This window comes from Cervus elaphus, chromosome 10, assembly GCF_910594005.1.
Source record: "Cervus elaphus chromosome 10, mCerEla1.1, whole genome shotgun sequence".
Classification (NCBI taxonomy): Eukaryota; Metazoa; Chordata; class Mammalia; order Artiodactyla; family Cervidae; genus Cervus; species Cervus elaphus.
This window is the reverse complement of record NC_057824.1, coordinates 54,665,311-54,687,603: the sequence shown is the minus strand read 5'-3', so window position 1 is coordinate 54,687,603 and position 22,293 is coordinate 54,665,311. Positions and strand designations below refer to the sequence as shown.

The following is a 22,293-nucleotide window of genomic DNA, read 5'->3' as shown; positions in this document are numbered from 1 at the left end:
TGGGGCGGCCCCGGCTCCACCGGCCCCGCCTGGTGGTGACACGCAGGCCGCTCCGCCCAGGGCTCTGGGGCTGTGTGCTGGGAGCGGGTGGGCCCAGTCCCAGCCTTGCCCTGCCCGCCTCCCCGGCGGTGACCCGGGAACCTGCCGTGGGCAGTGCCCGGATGGGTCTGTGGTCACAGGCTGGCCCCCAGGGCAGGGACAGCAGGACAGTCTGCCCCATGCCTGGGGTGCGCAGGGGCCCTGGGGTTCAGATGCACACACGGAGAGGGGCTGGGGTGCTGAGGGGGCCTTTATTTCATAAGAGCTGGGGGCGTCACAGGCGCCCAGGCTCACCTGCCTGGTCCCAGCACGGCCGGGCTAGAGCAAGCTGCGGTGAGTGGACACTGCAGGGAGGGGCAGGGAGCCGGCCACAGAACACCCCCCACACCTGCCCTGCAGGACGGGGGGCGAGGAGGTGGGCCTGCCCTGCAGAGCGGGCGTGGGCTCAGGGCTCGGGGAGGGGGCCACCCTGAGCCGCTGAACCCCCCTGACCCGGCCAGAGGTGCGCCCCTGGGCCCTGAGCTCGGGCGGGGCGCCCGGGCGGGGTGCGGGCGATGCTCAGAGTCCCCACCAGGCTGCAAGGCTTGAGGCCCCATTGGGGCGGAAGCTGGGCTGGGCCCGGGGGGCCGGCTGGCCCGGGACCCCGAGGAACAGGCCGGGGGCTCCCCGCTCCGGGGCTGGGGGCCGGGCTAGGCCAGCGTCTGGCGGCTGAAGAGGTCGAGGGTCAGGGCGCTGAGGAAGGCGGGGATGCTGTCCTGCTGCAGCAGGTGCAGCTCGATGAGCGCCGGCACGGTCCGCGAGAACGCCGTCTCCAGCAGCTGCATCTTGGTGCCCAAGGGGCCCGCGGCCTGCGGGGACACGGACGCGTCAGCAGGTGCGGGTCTGGGCAGACACCTCCCCCCAAGGCCCCAGGCCAGATGCGGACGGGCAGCCCGGCCATCGCCCACGTCCAGGCGCGTCCCCGCGGGCGAGGCCAAGCCTCGGGCCTCATGGACAGGGTCTCACCCCTTCTCTAGGGTCCAGAAGTAGATGGGGGTGTGGCCTCCAGCTCACCAGCTCCTCCAGGTCAGCCCACCCGGCTCCCCCCGCCCTCAGCCCTCGCCCTCGTGAGCTGGCCACACGAAGTCTGAGGCAGGTCTCACCGCCCTCGGGCTGGCTGCAGGGCAAGGGCGGGGCCTCTGCGGGCCGCCTCTGGTGCCCACCTGCCCACCTGTCCACCCGCCCAGGCTCAGATCCCATACTTTCTGGCTGTGAGGCTTCGGGCAGGAGTGGAGGGGCTCCCCGCTGAGGGCGTGCTGGGGGGCCACCCCCTCCTGGAGGGCTTACTGCAGGCGGCAGGTGGGGGACTACCCTCTCCTGGAGGGCTTATTGCAGGGGCTTACTCCATGCGTCCTGGAGAACCCAAGGGGTTGATTCCTTCCACGCTTCTTTGTCTAAACATCAGCTGAAGTTGGGGAAGTGCCAGGAAGGAAGACGGGCCTCCCTCTAAACACTGGGAGCCACAAGCCCCCAGACTAGCCTCACATGCACGTTTGGAAACGTCTCGGGGCTAGCCGGGCTCACCAGGCAGGTCTGAGCAGAGCCAAGCCCGGGTGCTCGGCCACTGGAGGGGACGGAGGCCCAAAGGTGCCCAACCCTCGGGCAGGGCTCACGTGACCGCTTCGTCCCGCGGGCAGCGCCCAGGGGCAGGCGGAGGCTGCTTGCCAGGGGTCTCCCCTCCAGCCAGCCCGTCCCAGGTGAGAGAGGACCCCGGGGGCTGCCTGCTGGGGTCTGGGAGAGCTGGGGACGCAGGCCTGGGGAGAGGCTGTCGAGCATCGGACAGGAGGCTGTGGCCCGCAGCCCTATACCTCGAGGCGGGAGCGCTGGTGGGGCAGCTCGGGAGGGCGGGAGGGGAGGTGGGTGGGGGCCACCGAGGGCGGGTGGGCCCCTACAACGGAGCGGGTGGCCCCCCCAATGGAGCGGCCACCTGCCCAGCCTGACCACCTGAGCTGCTCAGCTCCACCCCTGCCCAGAGGACGACAGCCGCCACTCGGTTTAGAGAATCCGGGGCTGGGATACCCCGGTGACGTGCACCCCCCTGGAAACCCCTCCTTCCCAGGCAGCTCCTCTGACCCCCAAACCTGCCCACCAGCTGAACCCTGAGGCTCTGCCTTGGTCCATGGGCGCCCACCCCACCAGGATTCCCGTAACGGCCACCAGAAAGCTGCCTGGGGCCCACGCACAGGGTGGCCCGAGCTCGGGGGCCGGCGGACACATTCCTCCCAGCCACGGAGACCCCGCAACACACCCCCACCCAGGCCAGGCGTCTGTTACAGGACCACACGCAGAACGCACCTGCGACCCTTTCAACCAACAGTAAAAAGACAAGTGACCCAATGAAAGACTAGGGGGAAGAAAAAAAAAGAGTAGGGGAGCGACCCCCATGGATGTTTCCTCAGCACAAACGTCCACACACCGTCTGTCTCCAGGGAAACGCATGTGAAGCCCGTGTGAGACCTGCCCCAGGCCCGCGGGGACGGTCTGCCCCAGGCCGCAAGGACCGCGCTAGTGTGGACGTGGTGCTGACCACCCAGCGGTTCCTCAGGAGAGAGCCCCGCAACCCGCGACGCCACTCCTGGGCACGTGCCCAAGAGAAGTGAAAGCAGGTCCACATGGGAGCTGGCTCGGGAGCGTCCACGGCAGCAGCATTCAGCACGACAGCAAGACACGGACGACCGCCGACAGGCGACCAGGCCCCCGCTGCGGCCACAGACGGGGCGACCCAGCCGCGGGAGGAGAGAGACGTGCCCTGTGCACACAGCACCACGGGCAGCTCACGCGGGGGGTGCTGCGGGAGCCACCGCCGTGAGGCGTGCAGGGCAGGAGACGGGGGAGCCGGGGGGTTCAGGGTGCGGGCACGGCCTCTGCGGGGGAGGAGAGCCCCCCGCGTCGGCGACGGACGCTCAGAGAGGACCTGAGCTGCACATGCAGGTGGGCGCTCGCGGGGGCGAGGGCCACCCCTCTGGGGGCCTGCCCAGCAGAGGCCGAGGCAGTCCAGGCCCACATGGGCCATGGTGGGGGCCTGGGACCCCAGGGAGGGTGCGGCGTCTCGGGAGGAGCTGGGCGCTGCCGGGCCGGCCCCCTGACCCGCAGACCACGGCCTCCTACCGGGCCCTCGAGTTCTGACTCGGCCACGGGCACCTCCTCCCGCCACGTGGCCCCTCTGGGCAGCTGGCCCCGTTCTCCTGCTCACTTAGCCCTGTCAGAGCTCAACACAGACTGTTTTTACACAAAAATACGAGAAACCACTCTGACCTTTACTGAGAAAATCCTTTCATTTCTGCCTTCTGCTCTTGATTCCGAGTCTCCCCTAAATGTCAGAGGGGCTGGTTCTCCTGTAGCTGTGGACCCCGCGCAGGCTGGGTGTGGGCGGGGGCTGAAGGGCAGCTGCGTCTGTCTGGCCGGGGGGCAGGGCGCAGACCCCGTCTCCTGGCCCCCGGGGGCGGCCCTTCCGCTCTAACTGAACCGGGGCTCCTCTGGGCGCCTCCCCAGGCCCTGACTGCCCTTCACGGGCAGACGTGCCTCGCGGTATCCACAGAGGGGCCATGTGGGGCCGCTCGCCCAGCCACCAGGCGCTCCCTCTGTGTCCGGGGACCTCGGGACAGGTCAGCCGATCCAGGGGTGGCCCGCCCCAGGCCCAGCCTGCTGCCCGCCCTCCGAGGTGATGGCCGCCATGGACACCGTTCTGTGCCAGGGTCAGGCTTCCAGACGCTCCCGTCCGCAGAACAGAACCAGGGCTCCTTCAGCTAGGATCTCACATGCTCCAGGGGCTTTCATGTGCTCCCAGGCTAATCTGGGGGGGCTGCCCCAGGGTCCCTCCGCCTCCACGCCTGCATGGCACTCCCACTGACAGAGAGGAAGAGGCTGTCAGAAAGGGCGGCGGAGCAGGATGCCGGCCGGCTGCTCACAGGGCCAGGGGGAAAGGGGGTTCCTTACGGTTTCCTGCGTTCTCCAGGGTTTTCACTGAGACTGCACGTAGTATTTGTGATCAGAAAAAACAATACTTAAATTATATCCACGAGAGCTGAATGGCTCAGAGAAAAGGCAAACACACCCACCCACACACACCCCATCCCTGCTACAGACATACACTGACGTCTGTGTCAGCAGCCCCCAGGCCGGGGCCAGGCAGGACCTGTGGTGGGGACATAGGGCATCAGGAGCCAGGCCTCGCAGGACAGCCTGCCCGGGGGCCTGTCCCCACCAGTCAGCCTCCAGGGCTGTGTGAGCTCGGCCGGGGGCTGGGGGCGACACCTGGCTGGTTCCCCCAGATCTGAGCCGCCCTCCACCGTGGGAGGGCGCCTCCGGGGATGCCCGCCTGTCCCAGGTGTCCACGCCGCCTGCCCACGAGTATTCCGCGGGGAGAGACGCGCACACAGCCCCCTGGCTCCCCAAGAGCCTGGCTGTGTGGAGCATCCCCTGCCCCGTCCACGCCCGGCTGCTATCCCCTCGCCTCGGAGCCCAGGCCCAAGGCCCACATGGACTGCCAAGCCCTCGGAGGGCCTGCGGGCACGTCCCGCCACCCCCGGGGCCCGGCGCCTTCCCCTGTCAGCAGGAGATGCTGTCAACCCTGCGAGGCCGCCAGGCGTGGCTGCCTGGACCAGGGCACCTGGGGGCTGGCTGCGTTTCTGGGTCCCGGAGGCCCCTGGGAGCCCCAGGCAGACGCTGCTGTGCGTGGACAGAGAGGCCGCAGAGGCAAGTGGGTCAGGACAGCGTGGCCAGGAGCTGAGCGCTGTCCCCGCACCAAGTTTCAGGGAACGGACGGAAGCTGGCGAGGAAGCATGTCCAGCACGCGGAAAATAGCTCACCCAATTATCCCCACTTAATTGTACTGAAAAGCATCTAAATACTGCATGTTCTAATTATACCAGCGTTATTAGAATTCACCGTCCCCGGCGAGGGGTGACCTTTCCCAAGAGCGATTGTTGGGGGGGGCAAGGCCAGGCACCCCAACAGTTGCAGACCGATCTCAAACCCACAATTATTATTATTATTCTATTTATACAGCCCTCCATCTCTCAGATGCGCCGTTTTAGATCCACACGCAGCTGTTCCTGCAGCCTCACGAGGGGGCGGGTGCAGGCTGAGCAGCGAGGCCTCGGGAGGTCACGTCCAGGAGCCCCGCCCCGCACAGGCGGGCGCCCAGGCCGCCTCCCGGTCCCAGCGGCAGAGGCCCGTGGTCGGGGGCAGAGGCAGGTAAGGGGGGCAGGCGGGGAGAGGGGAGTGGGGTGGGCACCTCAGGGCTGACCGGGTCCTTCCCCTGCTCTCAACAGGCAGAGAGGACCCTGCGGGCCCGGCCACCCTGACCCGGGCCCCAGGTCCGGGAGAGCCTGGGTCCCTCTCTCTCCTCCGTCAGGTGGGCTGGACCACCTGTCCCCCCAGCCCTTGTCCGGCAGGCCTCCCCCTCCTCGCCTCCCCGTTCAGACAGCCTGGGAGTGACTGAAGAGCCCGCGGGCCGTCTGAGGGGCGGGATGCTTGGGGGGACGGCTCTGACGGAGAGGCGGGAGCTGGGGTCCACGCCGGCTGCTCTCCTAGGTGCTGCATGGCCGCGGGCTCCTTGCTTCGCTGCTCTGAGCTGGACTTGCCTCAGTTTTAGGGGAGGGCTGTGGGTGGGCTCAGATGATAACACCCGTCCACACACTCGGCTCTGGGAGAAAGAGGGAGATTTACTCGCCTGTCTGAAACAACCGGAAAAACGAGACACAAAAACTCAAGGGCGCTTTTAGGTCCTGGGCGGTGAGGGAGTGGGGGAGCGGCCCCGGCAGACGGGAGGTGAGCCCGGGACAGCCCCGTCTCCCCGAGAGGCTTTTCTGGGCATGGGGGGAGACACTGAACAGAGGGTCAGCTGAGAGCTGGGGAGACCCAGGGGCCAGAGGGTGCAGGGCAGAGTGCCTGAGACGGGAGCCAGGCCTCGAAGACGGCTCGAGCAGAGAGTCCCTGAGCAGCCCCCAGGGAGCCGATCAGTCCATGAGCAGGAAAGCACCCGAGACCAGGAAAAGTCCCCACAGTGGTTCAGAGTGAGATCGCCACCACAGACGCTCACACCGCCGGGTCCCTGCCCGCCCCCGGCCACACCAGGAAAGTGTCGCAGGGCACAGGGCGGTCTCCCCTCAGGACGAGTAGCCACCCGCGGCTTCCTGCTGCTCTGGTCCGCTCAGAAGGCTTTTTCTGCCGTGCCACTTGCATGCAGGATCTTAATTTCCCTGACCAGGGATTGACCCCGCATGCCCTGCGGTGGAAGCACGGAATCTTAACCACTGGATCAGCAGGGACGTCCCTGGCTCACATTTCTTGAGCCAAGATCTGAAAGAATCTGCTTCCAAGTAAGTAACAGTACTTCTGAACCAAGCCTGGGCAGGAGGAGTCACAGGAAGACAGAAACACCCAGCCCCCAACAGGGGGAAGTTCACCGCCCATCGAAGATGACAGGCCATGCAAAACCCAGGAGAATGTGGTCACCGTGAAGAGAACCTGCAGTCAACGGACACTCACCCTCATCCAGAACCGACAGTGACGCTAGAATCAGCAGACGACGCAAACCTCACTCCACACGTTCAGAAAGCTGCCGACACAGCAGGGACTAACTGAACTTCTGCAGGTGAATCCACAGCGCTCGGGACGAGTGTCTGGGGGTGTTAACGGCAGACTGGATGTTGTGGGAAAACGTCTAGTGAACTTAAAAACGTAGCAACAGAGGCCGATCAGAATGAAAAGAAAAGTACATGTGTGAGCGGGCTGTGGGGCCCTCGAGGGACGCACCAACCACAACTGCGCCCCTGGGGAGGCTGAAACGAGTGCTGGGTGGCTTCTGAAAGGCCTCCCAGTGACCCCGCCTCCAGGCATTTGCATCCCATGCAACCCAAAAAAGAATGAAAAAAAGATACGCCACCCTACCAGAAGCTGAAAGCTGGAGTGACCGTGTTACTACCAAACAAAGCAGATTTCAGAGCAAAGAATATGACCAAGGAAAATGGTCATTTGAAAACAATAAAGGGATTCATTTACACATGAAATAAAAGCCACCAGAAATGCAAGAAGGGACAGACAAATCTGTAACTACAGTCAGAGATTTCAATATCTCTCTGTCCACTGACAGAAAAGGAAGATAGGAAATGAGCACAGATTCAGATTTGACAAGCCTACCAAAAAACTACCTCACTTATTTATAGCATTCCTGAAGAATACAAATTATTTTTTTTAAACATTTATTTAATTTTGGCTGCATTGTGTCTTAGTTGCAGAGCACGGGCTCAGTTACTGCAGCCTGCAGCCTTAGTTGCCCATTGGCATGTGGGATCTTAGTTCCCTGACCAGGGATTGAACCTGTGTCCCCTGCATTGCAAGGCAGATTGTTAACCACTGGACCACCAGGGAGGTCCCCAATACAAATTATTTTTAAGTATTATTTACTTAGACAACATTCTGGATGGACCTTAACACAAATTTCAACAAATTTAAAAACAAGAATCAGAATTTATAGAGTGCTGGTAAAGCAAGCCTCAGGGGAAGATGCAGAGCACCAAGAGTCTACATCAGAGAAGAGAAAGGAGTCAAATCGTGACTTTAGCTTCACAGGAAGTTCAGTGGATAAGACTCCATGCTTCCACTGCAGGGGGCAAGCGTTTGATTCCTGGTTGGGGAGCTAAGATCCTGCAAGCCGTGGGGCACAGCCAAGAAGAAATTTTTTTTTAAAAAATGATAAACTAAAATAAAAAGGGCAAAGTCGACACAAAGTAAGCAGAAGAAAGGAAATAAAGATCAAAACAGAAATCAGTGAAGTAGAAAAAGCATTAGAAATAAATGAAACCAAAAGTGACTTTTTCCAGAACATTTAATAAAGTTGATAAACTGGTCAGATGAATCAGGAATAAAAGACACAAATTACTATTAATAGTATCATGAATAAGCGAGATGACAGCACTAGGAATTCTACAGATTTTCAAAAGGACAGTAAGAAAACATTATAAACACCTTTTTGCCAATAAATACATCAAATGGACAAAATTTTCGGAAAGATACCAAACGACCAAAGCTCATCACAAAGGAAGGAGATACGCTGAACGTCCTGCATCTTCTCAGGGAAACGAGATCATAGTGAAAAACCTCTCACAGAGAAACCTCCAAGGCTGGATGGCTCTCCTGCTAAATCCTGTCAAATGTTTAAGGAACAAACTATACCAGCTCTACATAAAGTGTTTACAGCAATGGAAGAGGAGAAAGGCTCTCCAGCTCATCCTATGAGTCAGGTGTCACCAGGATACCACGGTCGGATGACGGCATCACAAGGGAGAAAAGCGCAGTCTGAGAATCCTCGGGAACACAGACGCAGAAATTCTGAGCAAAGCAGTAAGCAGTACACGTCCCACAACATAGGCAATAAGGGTAACACGGTTCTACCCCAGGAGGGCTTCCCGGGGGGCTCAGATGGTAAAGGATTCACCTGCCAAGCAGGAGACCCGGGTTCAATCCCTGGGTCAGGAAGATCTCCTGGAGAAGGAAATGGCAACTCACTCCAGTATTCTTGCCTGGGAAATCCCACGGACAAAGGAGCCTGGTGGGCTACAGCCCATGGAGTCGGACAGGCTGAGCACATGCATCACATCGCTCTTCCGGGAATGCAAGGCTGGTGTGCTGCTAGAAAGAGTAATTCAACATATTAACAAAGTAAAGGAGAAAAACCACAGCATCTCAATAGATGCAGAGAAAGCCTCTGACCACACCCGACATTGGTTCCTGAAAAACACTCCTCCGTGGACGAGATCAGGCCAGCACGTCCTCAGCCTGGAAATGGGCATCCCCGACTACCCCAGGGCTGATGCTACCCGCAGTGGCTCCAGCTGAATGCGTCCCTTCAGGGTGAACGCAGGACAGGAAAGCTCTCGCTCCCGCTCCGGCCAGGGAAGCGAGGCGAGGAAAAGAGACGAGACCCTCCAGCCTGGAGGCAGAAGCAGCTGTCATTGCCTACAGATCCCACAACCGTCTTTGCAGAAAATACCACACAACAGGTTAAAAGGCTACTAGAGCTCATCGTGAGGTCAGCAAAGCTGCAAAATAAAAGGTCCCTTTTATAAAAATGAACTATTTGTATATACTAGCAACAAAACGAAATTAAGAGTAAAAAGCAGTTTACAATAGCAGCAGACACACGGAACACTTGGAGATAAGTCCGACAGAAAGAAACGGGAAGCCAGAGGAGAGAGACCGTTCTCGGGTGAAGACGACACTGCTGAGGGCGGCTCTCCCCAGGGGACCCCGCTGCAGGGCGGCCCCAACCGAACCTCAGCAGGCTTCTGGGGAGGTCGACAAGCTGGGTCCAAAATGAATATGGAAATGCCGAGAACCAGAACCCCCCAAACTGAAGAGGAACAAAACTGGAGGCCAAGACGGAGCCTGGAAGATGGCAGAGGAGAGAGGGGCTGGCTCACCACCACGGCCCCCGGCCTCTCCTGACCCCGCTCCTCCCAGCCACACACACACAGACACAGGCACTCACTCTTGTACATAAACACACACTCACACCACTCATACACACACTTTTGCACACACACGCTCTTGTACACACACACATTTTGCACACTCTTGCATACAAACACACATGCTCTCCCACACTCTCACACACTCACACACAATACTTGTACATACACTCTCGTATACAAACACACATGCTCTTACACACCCTCGCACACTCACTCACACACACAATACTTGTACATACACTCTCATATACAAACACACATGCTCTCACACACCCTCGCACACTCACTCACACAATACTTGTACACTCGTATACAAACACATGCTCTCACACACCCTCGCACACTCACACACACAATACTTGTACATACACTCTCGTATACAAATACATGCTCTCACACACCCTCGCACACACAATACTTGTACATACACTCTCGTATACAAACACATGCTCTCACACACCCTCGCACACTCACACACACAATACTTGTACACACACTCGTATACAAACACATGCTCTCACACACCCTCGCACACTCACTCACACACAATACTTGTACATACACTCTCGTATACACACACAGGCTCTCAAACACCCTTGCACACTCACACACACAATACTTGTACATACACTCTCGTATACACACACATGCTCTCACATACCCTAGCACACTCACTCACACACAATACTTGTACATACACTCTCGTATACACATACATGCTCTCACACACCCTCGCACACTCACACAAATACTTGTACATACACTCGTATACACACACACATGCTCTCACATACCCTCGCACACTCACTCACACACACAATACTTGTACATACACTCTCATATACAAACACACATGCTCTCACACCCTTGCACACTCACACACACTTGTACATACACTTGTATACAAACACACATCCTCTCACACCCTTGCACACTCACACACTTGTACATACACTCTCATATACAAACACACATGCTCTCACACCCTCACACACACACTTGTACATACACTCTCGTATACAAACACACATGCTCTTGCCCCCACACACGCTCTCTCTCGCGCGCACACACACACCCTGCAGTCCTACTGCAGACATGCCATCTCCCAGGAGCCTCCTTGCCACCTCTGCGTGGACCCTGACACTTGTGCAACACTCTCCTGTTTTCACGCTGGGCTGTACAAGCGTGTCAGGCACAGACGTCTGAAATGATGACCCAGCAGCCTCGGTCTCCCTCCATCAACAGAGCGGCGTGGACAGGAGGAGAAGGCTCTCTCCTCTCTCCCGAGCTGCCTCCTTGGCCGCTACCGCTGGGCGCGGGCTCACAGACGGCGGGAGCAGGCCTGGCTGTGAGGGCACACGCCCACTGCAGGACGCGGCCTCTGTGGTTCCAACAGGCGACCAGCCCCGGAAGCCTGCCTGGCGGCGCTGGGGGAGCCACAGGTGCAGCAGTGGTGTCCGGAGGCCCAGCCAAGCCCATGTGCGCGGGCCGGAGCCGACCACCCCTCACCCCGCACCAGGCTGTCTGCACTGGCCTTGTTTTCCATCTCTGGCAGGGATGAGGATCTGATCTCCAGACAGAATTTTCTCTCTTCCTTTTTAATTAGTACTTGGTAACATCACCAAGCTGTGAGCTTATGGCTTTGTAGATCTTGTGTTTTTGACACTAATTACTCACAAAGGCTTTTTAAGCTCCATTTCAACTCTGCAACTGACACGCTGGTAATTAAACGAGAGAGGAAGTGGCAACAGACTTCACCCCCGGCCATTTCCACCTGAGCGCTGGGCTTCCACGTGGCTGCGGCCCCCGTGGCCCCGAGGCTTCAGCCCGGAGGCCAGAGGTGGTCCACCCAGGGTTCCGCCCTAGCCTTCCCTGCTCAGGGTCTGGCCCTGCTGTCCATTCTGGAGCTAGACCGCACGTCCTTGAAGTGGGAAAGGAGCTGAAAGTAGAGGCTTCCCCAAGGATCCTGAGGGTCCAAACCCATGGGGTGCCCGGTGCCCTCGGGACAGGTCGGCCCCCTCCTCAGGGCTCCCATGCCCACACAGCCCCTCAGCCAGTCCTCAGTCGGACGTGGGCCGGGCCCTGGTGCATGCAGCCGCAGAACTGACCCTTCCTCCCCAACTCCCCCTGCAGAGCAGCGGAGTCAGGAGCCGGGAGGGCAGGGCAGGGTGTGTGCGGGTTACGAGGTGTGGCCACCCCTGTTCTCCCTCTCAGGATGGAGGCGAACTGGGGGACCAGGACCAGTGTGCCTGAGCCCCAGGCTGGAGGCTGGGCTGCAGCGGCGGGGGCTAGGGTAAGACGTCACTGGGCTGGCCAATCTCGGGGCTTCTGCAGCCGACGTGGCCCCCCTGGAGCCCCCAGGGGGCAGGGTGGCTGCAAGGGGGACCTGCTCACTCCTCAGGACCACGCAGGAGCTCCAGGGACCGCTCAGATCCACTGCAGCCAGGGCCGGCTCCCCCGCGACTCCCCACAGCCCTGTACAGGCGGTCCGCTCCCCGTGTCCCGACGGGGAGGCGGCCTCCTCTCTTCCTGGTAGAACCCAGAGGTTCTCTGAGGGACGATAAACCAACCAACAGGGTCCGGCCCTCCCCTCGGTGCCCACCCGGCGTGACGCAGCTGGGCCTGGGAAAGGGACGGGGTGGCCAGGCGGGTCGAGGTCCCGGTGCCCTTCTGAGGGCTGGCGCTCGGGGAGTGGGCCGGCTTCACTAGTCTGCCTGCCACTGACTGTGCCGGGACTCCCTTAAATACAATTGGTTAGCCACAGTTTAAGGTTCTTCATTGCAATTCTATTTTAAGATGCAATTAAAACATCTCATTGCTGAAGTGCACGGTTCCCACTGGGCTTTTCTGCTAACACAGAGTCAAAGCCAAAGGTGGGGGTAGAGACCAGGCCAAGACTCATGTTGGAGACAGCGGGTTTGGTCAGGACTCATCTACCATAGAGAAGCCCCCCACCCTACGAGCCGCCTTCCCCGGCACAAGCCAGGGCCCGAGACGCCCTCGCACACCGCACCCACGCCCTGTTCAGGCCCTGCCGCCCCGCTGGCCCAGGGCCCGAGAACCCCCTGAGCTCCACCCTGCGCCCTGTCCAAGCCCTGCCGCCCCGCTGGCCCCAGGGCCCGAGAACCCCCCGAGCCCCGCACCGCGCCCTGTCCAGGCCCTGCCGCCCCGCTGGCCCAGGCAGGTCCCGGGGTCTGGCCGTGCTGAAGGCACATCCTCTGCGCCCTCTCCCAGGGGCTCCATGCTGACGCCAACCGGCACGCCCTCACCCGGAGGCAGCTTCTCACGCTGCCCTGCCACCCAGCTCCACCAAGGCTTGCGACGTCCAGGCAGCTCAGAGCACAGGTGGGGCGGGGGCGTCCTTGGCTCTGGCTGGACCGCGCCCTGCTGTCAGGATGGATCACATCGACGCTACCAAGGGAGGCCCACCCCGAGGGCGCCCATCTGACGAGTCACCCAGGGCGTCTGCCCACTGCTAGGACCCACGGGGCGTCGGGCATAGGATGAGTGCCAGCCAGTGACCACCCAGACCGGCGGGGTGGGGGCAGAGGGTCCCGGCTCCCCAGCCCCCAGCCGGAGATGCTGCGTGTGCACCTGCATTCGCTCGCGGATGCCCCGCCCGCCCGCGGACAATGGGCGCAAAAGGGAGGAAGGGCTTCGTTCTCTGCAGAGAACGCGCGGGGATGAAGTCTGCGTACGCACAGCGTGTGAAGTGCATTTTCCGTTTCATCAGCACCTCAGCCCGCATGCGGCCACACTCGGCCTCCAGATGCGCTTCGCGGGGCCTGAATCGTATGACGGGCTTTGCTCATCCTGCTGACAGCGCTGCATTTGCATTGACCACATTCATTTAAAAAAGAAATTTCCAAACACATTCTGCGGCTGAATTTGCTCCTTGGCCCCAAGAATGGAATACAGATAATGTCCTCACTTCTTGCAGCTATCTTCCTCTGATTTAATTTCAGAAATGACTTTTGCAAAGGCCCCTCATGTTCACGTCTGTCCAGGGAGAGGAAATTACTCTCTTTGGGGAGTTGGAAGACCACAGATTGTTCCCAACTTTGCCAGCCTTTTCTGCCAAGTAAGCACCAGCTTTGTGTCAGGACACGGGACCCAGGACTCGCATGCTGCAGCCTGCGGGCAGAGAGCCGGGCATGGGTGGGGGGCAGCAGGGCACAGAGGCAGAGGCCAAGTTCGGTTGAGCCCAGAGGGCGCGCGGAGGTTCAGGGTGACCCTGCAGAGCCGGTCCTGCAGGCAGGCTCGAGAGCCCCCGCCTCGGCCTCCCTGAGCCGACATGACTCCGGGGAGTCAGTCGGGGCTCTGACGCCCGCTGCTCCCACGAGGCGGAGGGTTCCCGTCCAGTGCCTTCCCCACAGCCTGCTCACGGCCGAGGGGGCTCCTGGGGCTCGCGTCCACCAGGGGTGGGAGGGCGTGCGAGGGAGGGGTCGCCGGCCCTTCTGCACTCTGGGAGCAGGAGAGCGTGAGGGCCGGGCCCATGCGGGGAGACGGGAGCCCACGTGATCCTGGGCCACGACGAGCCACACAATGCTATCCTTCCCTCCAGGAAGGACGGCCACCTGGATTAGGAAAACACTGCTTCGTTTCCCAGAAGAGCGTGACCTTAAGGGGGAATCTCATCTCCCATGTAGCCTGGCAGGGCCTCTGTCTGAACACAGCCCACGCTCGCCTGTCTGAGTGGCTTCCCTGGACCTCGCTTCCGGGCCAAAGCTCCTGGGGTTGCGACGCCCCCTCGGGTTTCCAGGCTCCTCAGTGCCGGGCAGGGGAGCGGGGCACATGGCCACTGCAGCAGAGCCGGGACTTCAGGCCATAGCGAGGAGCCCGAATCCCGTCTGAGAGGCGCGGGGGCCTCGCCAGGGCGGGCCTGTCGGGCGGCTCACAGTCACCAGCCCAGCCCAGAGAGCCAACATCTGAGAGCGGTCCGGTGACATCATGTGATTTAAAAGTTAATTAAACGGAGGGGGATAAAGTATAACAGCCCCAGGTGTTTATTTCCAAGCAGTGTTTGGAAGGAAAGGGGGAAATCTAATAAGCAGCTCTGTGAGGTATTGCGTTAGGAGTAATCATGTCGCTAAATCACCGGGTGTCCACGGTGGGGCTCCCCCCGCTCAGGCGCCCCTCCTGGCCTGACACCCACGGCGGGGCCCTGCGGGACGTGGAGGGCGCGGAAGCCGGGCCCTGGCCCTCCTGAAGCTGCACCCCAGATGCAGGCGGGTCACTCACTCCCAGCATGGGCGCCCCTGGGGCGGAAGGAGGAGAGCCTGGGGCCAGGGCCTGGCCGTGGCTGGGGCCCGCTGGACGGACAGTCACTGGGGTCACCCCTCTGGGGGGCTCCCTCAGGGTCTGGTAGGGGGAGTGCGGCAGGAGCTCCGTGGGGCTGGGGGCCTCAGTCCTTCCCGGCCCCTGCGACCTCCTTCAGGCTGAACCAAGCGAGCCCCCTTCATCCTCTGCAATCCCTGGGCATCGTGCCGTCCAGGGACCCGTGCACAGCCCTCCTGCTGGCCTCCGGGCACCATGTGGCTGGGCAGGTGGGGGGGCAGGCGGGGGGGGGAGGGCAGGCGGGGGGGAGGGGCAGGCAGGTGGGGGAGGGCAGACAGGTTGGGAGGGGCAGGCATGTGGGGGGGCAGGCAGGTGTGGGGGCAGCCCTGGAGCCTGGGTCCAGCCCCTGAAAGGTCTGCTTGGAGCTAGCTGAGCCGTTTCTGTGAGTCACCAGGTAACAAACGGCCTCCCCAGCTCCCGCGGGGGTGCTTTGGCGAGGGCTGCGATTGATGGCCCTCATGGTGAAGTGTAATTACCAGCTCATTCCCCGAGCACAGGCACATTCATCCACGTGCCCGCTGAGGCCCTCGTCACTGAGCGGGCGGCCCCGCTGCACCTCTGCGCCTGCACAGCCTCCGCGTCCCCCGGTCCTGACGCCCCCGAGCTCCTCTGCAGGCCTCAGGCCCCACAAGCCGGCTCTGAACCCGTGGGGCCCATTCTGTGCCCCACCCACAGCTGCCCACGGCCCCTTCTGCTCACAGGGCAGCCCAGGGGGCACCCCTAACCCCTCAGCAGGCCCAGAGGGATGGAGTCACAGATGAGCCCCCGCCTGACGACGGCCCACAGGACCCGGAGGGACCTGGGCCCTGCCCCCGGCCCGTCCTGGAGGGCCTGGCGTCCTCCTGGGAGACGGCTGGCACTGCCCGGGGCGGGGGAGCTCACCCGAGGGAACCCCCATCAGCAATGTCGCCAGCCCCCCGCCAGAGGCCAGTGCAGCAGCCCCACCCAGGCAGGCAGGGTGGGGGCGAGGGGAGACCCAGCCCCCCGCGCCGGAGGGACACCGTCAGGGCCGGGCTGACCACTGCACCTCCCCGGGGCTGCCCAGGACGTGTGGGATCTCCCGGATCAGGGATCGAGCCTGTGTCTCCTGTGCTGGCAGGCAGATTCCTCACCGCTGAGCCACCAGGGAAGCCCCGTGATTTACAGCCTTGTCTGGATACAGGCCCCGGGGTGGGGCTGGAGGGTCACCGCGCGGCTCTGTCTTCAGTTTTTTGAGGAATCTCCAGGCCGCTGTGCACAGCTGCTGCGCCAGTTCACACTCCCGCTGACGGTGTAGGGGGGCCCCCTTGTCTCCACGCTCATTGTCCCCGCTGCTCATTACTGCGGGCTTTCTGACGACAGTGATTCTGACCAGTGTGAGGTGACGCCTCCTTGCAGCTCTGATCTGCGTTTCTCTAAGACATCGAGCGTCTTTTCTGGAGAAAGGTCTGCTTAGGGCTTCTGTCCGTTTCTCGTTTGGGTTGCTTGCTTTTTCGTTATCGCGTTGTATGAGCTGTTTGCGTATTTTGGAAAGGAAGCTCTTGTTGATAATGTCATTCACAAACGTTCTCTCCCAGCCTGTAGGCTGTCATTTCATTCTGTTTACGATTTCCATTACTGTGAAAAGCTTTTAAGTTTGATTAGGTCCCATTTATTTATTTTTGTTTTCATTTCTATTACCTTGGGAGACTGATATAAGAAAACCCTGCTGTAATTTATGCCAGAGAACGCTTTGCCTGTCCTCTCTTCTAGGAGTTCAGAGTTTGATGGTGTCCTAATCTATACTTAGGTCTTTAAGCCATTTTGTGTTTATTTTCGTGTATGGCGAGAGGCTCCGTTGTAACTTCATTGATTTACATGTGGCTGTACAACTTTCCCAGTGCTGCTTGCTGAAGGAACTATCTTTCCTCCATTGTATGTTCTTGCCCTCTTATTCGTGGATTCATTGACTGTAGGTATGGGTTTATTGCTGGGCTCTCTAGTCTGTCCCACTGATCCATCTGTCTGTTTTTGTGCCAGTACCACGCTGCTTTGATGACTGTAGCTTTGTAGCATTGTCTGAAGCCTGGGAGGGTCATGCCTCCAGCTTTGTTCTTTTTGCTCAGGATTGCTTTGGCGATTCTGGGTCTCCTATGGTTCCATGTAAGTTTGAGAGTTATCTGTTCTGGCTCTGCGAGAAGTATCAGGAGTAACGGACAGCACTGAGTCTGCAGGCAGCGTTGGGCAGTAGCGGCTGAACCGTTCTCACTCCTCACCAGCCCCTGACCCATGGACACAGCCTGTCCTGCATGAACATGGGCTCCAGTGCTGATCTCAAGTGCAGAACTGGCCCAGGACGCCAGGGAGAGGAGAGGAGCGGGAGACCGACCAGAGAAGTGCTGGAGGGGAGCACCTGAGGGGAGCACCCGAGGCGGAGAAGAGGGCTAGAGGGGAGCACCTGAGGGGAGCACTGAGGGGGAGAAGTGCTGCAGGGGAGCACCTGAGGGGAGCACGGAGGGGGAGAAGGGCTAGAGGGGAGCACCTGAGGGGAGCACTGAGGGGGAGACCGAGCAGGAGAGCACCCGAGGGGAGCACCGCAGGCAGACGATGCCTCCAGGGTTGACAGCCAGGCCAGGCCTTGCTAGGGGGCCGGGGATGTCTTGCCCCAGGACACTGGTGCCCATTCAGAGGTGCACTTGGCACGTTCTTAGACTCCCAGCCAGAGGTACAGGTGGGGGCCAGGGCCTGCGGGTCTGGGCTCCGCCCTGGCCCTGCACCCACCAGGGACAGGTCCCAGGGACAGTGTCAGCGCTGGACTCGATGCCCCGCAGCCCAGACCTCCTTCCTGCACGCATTAATTAGGGCAGAGTAAACAACAGTGTTTTTGAAAAACGTGTTTCTATGTGATTGCTTTTATAATTGGTTAGCTTAACATTTGAAATTTGATTTAATTTCAGCTTGATTTTCCTCACCACGGGGTCAGGCTGAGAGCCGGGGAAATCGCTGCAGGAACTCTGTCGTTAACGGTGGGGGTCCGGGGGCACGTGTGCCAGAGCCTGCAGGCTGGCATCGGGGCCGCATCTCAGCTGAGTCGGGGGAGCAGGGCGGGGACCCGGCAGCCCCTGGTTCAGAGGCTGCCTGTGTCGGGCGCCGCGAGCTGGGCGCTCCCTGGGAACCCTCCGTGTGGTGAGGAGTCGGGGCTGCTGTGGGCCAAGTGGGCGGCCAATGAGCAGGTGCTCGGCAGGTCTGAGCGGCAGCTGTCTGCACACGCCGCCGGCCAGATCTGTCATTTACTTAATGTTTTTCTTTAAATCAACTATCCTTATCAACTTAAATAGGCCCAGCTTGGAAGGAAGCTCTGTATCACCAGCGTAACGTGAAAACAAACACGCCTCCCACAGGGTGACCCTGACAATGAGTTCACAAAGCATCGCACGGAGCCTCGTCCGTGTCTGGGGGGGGAGGGGGGAGCCCACCGCGGGTGGGGGAGGGCCGGCCAGCCCCCAAGAAGCGCCCCCCTCCACTGCAGGAAGAAGGCAGCGGGGCGGGAACTGCCCCGGCAACGTCTGAGAGAACCATCACCGTCACAGCTGGGGGTCGGCAAAGGAGCACGGGCCGGGAACACTGTCCTGGGGGGGGCACCCCACTCCCCACAGCTCCCCCCCTCAGCTCCAAGCCTGCCCCAGACATGCCCTGACCCTGGGACTCTGAACGTCCATCCTGACCTGAGGATTTCTGACCCGAAACCAAGCCACCTCCCCCGTGTAAGGGGAAACCCGGCCCCCAACCCGGGCTGGCTGCGGGAAGCCTGGTGCGTGCCGGGCCCCTGCCTGTGGGGCCAGCACCCCCCAGGCTCCTGGCTCCCCAGACCCTGGGGTCCTGGTTCCCAGGTGAGTTAAAGCTACAGGGCTGGGTGCGGGGTGGGATGGGGTTCAATGGGCCTTGCACCCCAGCCCGGTCACCTCGCTTGTCCAGCCCCGGGGTCTGCTGGGCCCTTAGGCCGGAGGGCGAGCTGAGGACCGGGACAGGCGGGGCTGAGCTCCCTTTGGCCCCCACCCTGGGCCCAGCATGGGGCCTTCTGACCCAGCGTGTGTGGGGCAGCAAACAGATAGTGAACGTGAGGCTGCCCCGCGGCAGAGTCACCGTCAGAGTGCCCAGCCTGCCCAGCGGCCCACAAGACTCCAGCTCCCCGAGGGGCTCTGCCGGGCGCCTGTGCCATGGCTGTGGCCCCAGGACAGACACCAGGGTCTGGCCCGGCCCCAGCTCCGCCGGGACCACACCGGACGCTGGGCCATGCAGGTCTCCAGACCCCCTGCTCCCTTCCGTCTCCTGGAAAAACTGCTTTAATATTCACGGCAGCCGCACCTCGGAGGAGGGGCAGACAGACCACGGCGCCCGGGCGGGTGGGGCTGAGAGCCGAGGTGGGCCGCTCCTTGGAAAGCAGAGGCTGCTCACGCGGCCCCTGGAGGAGTACCTTCCACAGACTTTGATGTGAACTAATGAGGTTTGCACAGTTAATCAGGACTGGCGGCCCTGGAGACTCGGCATCCGCCCAGGGCCAGTTCGCCACCAGACGAGCACTCCTGCCCAGCCCTGCGGCGTCAGCTCGGGGGGAGGCCTGGCTCCCCGGAGAGCAGGCGGTCCTGCACCGGGACTCTTGGCTCCATGAGCTGGACAAGGGCACCGTGTGACCCACTAGGCCTTGGGACTGCAGTCTAGCCCAGCGGTGGATGGCACCAGCCCTGCGGTCCTCTGACGGGCCCTTCCCAGGCCGATAGCACCCGAGCCAGGTGCCCCATGACCGGTAAGGACGCCTGTGCCAGGCGGGGGCGCGAGCGGGTATGAGGGCCCCGAGCCAGGTGCTGGGTGAGGCTGGGGGGCAGCGAGGCCCGGGCCTGCAGGGAACGACGGGCGGGGCAGGGGTCGGGCCCACGAGCTCAGAGGCAAAGCCCCTTGGGGATGGTCTTTGAGAACAAGGGCCTACTGGCTCTTGGGATGGGGATGGGGGCGTTCTTGGGTGGGTCCCCCAAGTTGCTGAGGGGCTTCTTCTTTGAGGCAGTTACTAGCCATCTGCTGGCCTTGGGACCCCCAGGGCAGCACCCAGTGGGCGCTCAGTCACCCACACCCGCACCTCACACGCCTGCTCCTTGGACACATCTCGGGTGAACCGTGTTCAACTACAAACTGTCACCAGGTCCAAACATCTAGGGGGACAGCGTGGGCGCCTCAGAGCCCTGCCCCCGCCTCCAGCTGAGAGCTGTCACTGGGGCAACCCCAGGCACCTTCCCAAGAGCCTGCTGGCTCCAGCCCCGAGCCTTGAGCCCCGGCCGCTCAGAGCCCCCCCGCACGGCCTGGCTCCAGCCTAGTCCGTTCTCTTCTCCAGCCCCACCCCTGGCTCGGGCAGCTCTCTCCAGGGAGGCAGGAGCGATGGGCAGAGAACGCGCAGGATGGGGGGGGGGGGGTTCCTGGCCCTTCCCGCCTCCATGGGGGCGGCCCTCTCCACGCTCCCGCCCCCAGGAACGCAGCAGGCTGCTGGCCTGTGTCTGTGCCAGGGCAGGGTGGGCCTGGGAGCCAGGGTGGTGAGGGGCCTGCTCCCCCCACGAGGTTGGGGTGGGGGCGGCTGCAAACGCGCTCTGCTCATCCCAGCCGTTTTCCAGGGACACAGCGGGCAGCTGGGGGCGCACACCCACCCCCGGGGCAGCGGGGCCGGCAGGAGCCGGGACGCTCCCAGGCGCCTGCACGCCAGACCCTCTGGGGCCACGGGGGCCTCGACCTGAGTCTCTGACCCCTGACAACAGGCGCCCTGGGGTGGACCCTGCTCGGCCCGTCCGCAGGGCCCAACAAGCGGGACAGGCCGTGAGGGGGCAGGGCGTCCGGTCGGTGGGGACTGCACAGCCTGGAGACTGCAGGGACCCGTCCCACTGTGCTGCCCACCGTGGATTTCTCAGGGGCGGGGCCGTGGGCCCCCGGGAGGCACACTGACCCGGCCCGAGGGGACAGAGGCAGGCGGGGCCCCCCGCACATCCCCGTGCCCTGCCAGGGCACGCACGGAGCCACGAGAAGGCGCCCCGCTCACGGGCGCCGGGGACAGTCTCACCTCTGAGGCTCTGGCCCGCAGTCCAGCACCGCCCCCCCGGCTGACAGCAACGCCTAGGGAGTCACCTCCATCCTGCAGACGCCGACCCAGCGCCAGCCCTGGGCCACAGCTGACACCGGGGGGCCACGGGGAGGACCAGATGCCCCCAGGACGCCCCCCAGGGAGCGCGGGCGGGCCCCACGCGCAGGCTCTGCTCGCCCTGCCGCCAGACTCCGCTCCCTGCTTCCGACCCTCGGGGACCTGCCACCCTCTCTGGGCCCGAGGCCAGGCCCAGAACGAGGCCAGCTCCCCGGCCGGACTCGCCTCAGGGCCGGGCTGGGAGGACAGAGCAGGTGAGGGTGGACCCTGCTTCCGCCGGAGGCCGCGCCTGAGCTGGGCCGGCTCGGCTGACCTGGACGCACGGGCGCAGGGAAGGCACGCTGGGTGCAGAAGTGGGGAGGCAGCCCCGGCCCACGGCCCGCCCAGCTGCGCTCCGGCTTCCACGCCGCCCACGGGCTAAGGCTGCGTTTACGTGTTCACGCGGCCGCAAAGGTTTACACCTGTTTACAGCAGCTTCATCTGTAACTGCTGAAGCCTGGGAAGAACCACGTCCTTCAGGAGGTGATGGACAAGCCAACCGTGGGTGGTCCAGACGGGAAGACGGCTCAGAGCAAAAGAGGAACCAGCCGGCAAGTCAGGAGGAGGAGAGCTGGGGCCTCAGTCAGGTCAGCAAGTAAGGAAGCCGACCTGTGAGTCCAGTGCCTCTGGGAAAGGCAAAGCCACGGAGCCAGTGACGACAGGGGTGCCAGGCGGTGGTGAGCACAGGGCTGCTCAGGGCACAAAGCTGTTCTGTGGGACGCGACAGCTCGCATTCGTCAAAACCCACAGCCCGGACCACACACGGGGAGCCCACGGACTCCACAGTTGAGACAACACGTGAGTCCTGGCCCATCACTCCTAACAGAGTCAGCCCTTGCGCAGGGCCCAGGGACGCAGCTCCGCCCCAACGGCGCCTCCACACACGCGCACACGCCACGGCCCTGGCGTGTGAGAAGCAGCCACCTCCCCCCGGATCCCTGGGCCCTGTCCCCTCGGGTCTCAGACAGCAGGGCCGCCGTGATGCTGCTGACAGGGCCCGCTGGAAGGCTCAGGCTGCGGGGCCTCCAGACACCACACCCGTCTGCACTACTTACGGGTCTGGGCAGTGGACGGACGCGGTGCCCGGTTTAGAACATGGTGGTCAGCGGGGCCTGGATGGGGGCTCAGAGCCGCAGGCGAGCACCGCAGGGCCCAGGAGCACTGATGCCCACAGGGAAGAGAAGCGGCTGCCCACACGCGGGGCGTCCGGAAACCCCCACCTCCTCCCAG

General features: G+C 62.2%; 1 protein-coding gene across 3 annotated transcripts in view; it reads right to left on the bottom strand.

Moving 5' to 3' along the window:
- Positions 1–271: 271 nt before the first annotated feature.
- MAD1L1 (mitotic arrest deficient 1 like 1) overlaps positions 272–22,293 on the bottom strand; it is a 233,017-nt gene continuing 210,995 nt past the window's right edge. For all 3 annotated transcript variants that reach the window (XM_043915437.1, XM_043915439.1, XM_043915438.1), the window contains one exon: positions 272–887. In XM_043915437.1, the coding sequence (XP_043771372.1) occupies positions 729–887 (159 nt within the window). In that variant the 3' untranslated portion in view covers positions 272–728. The remainder of the gene's footprint in view (positions 888–22,293) is intronic.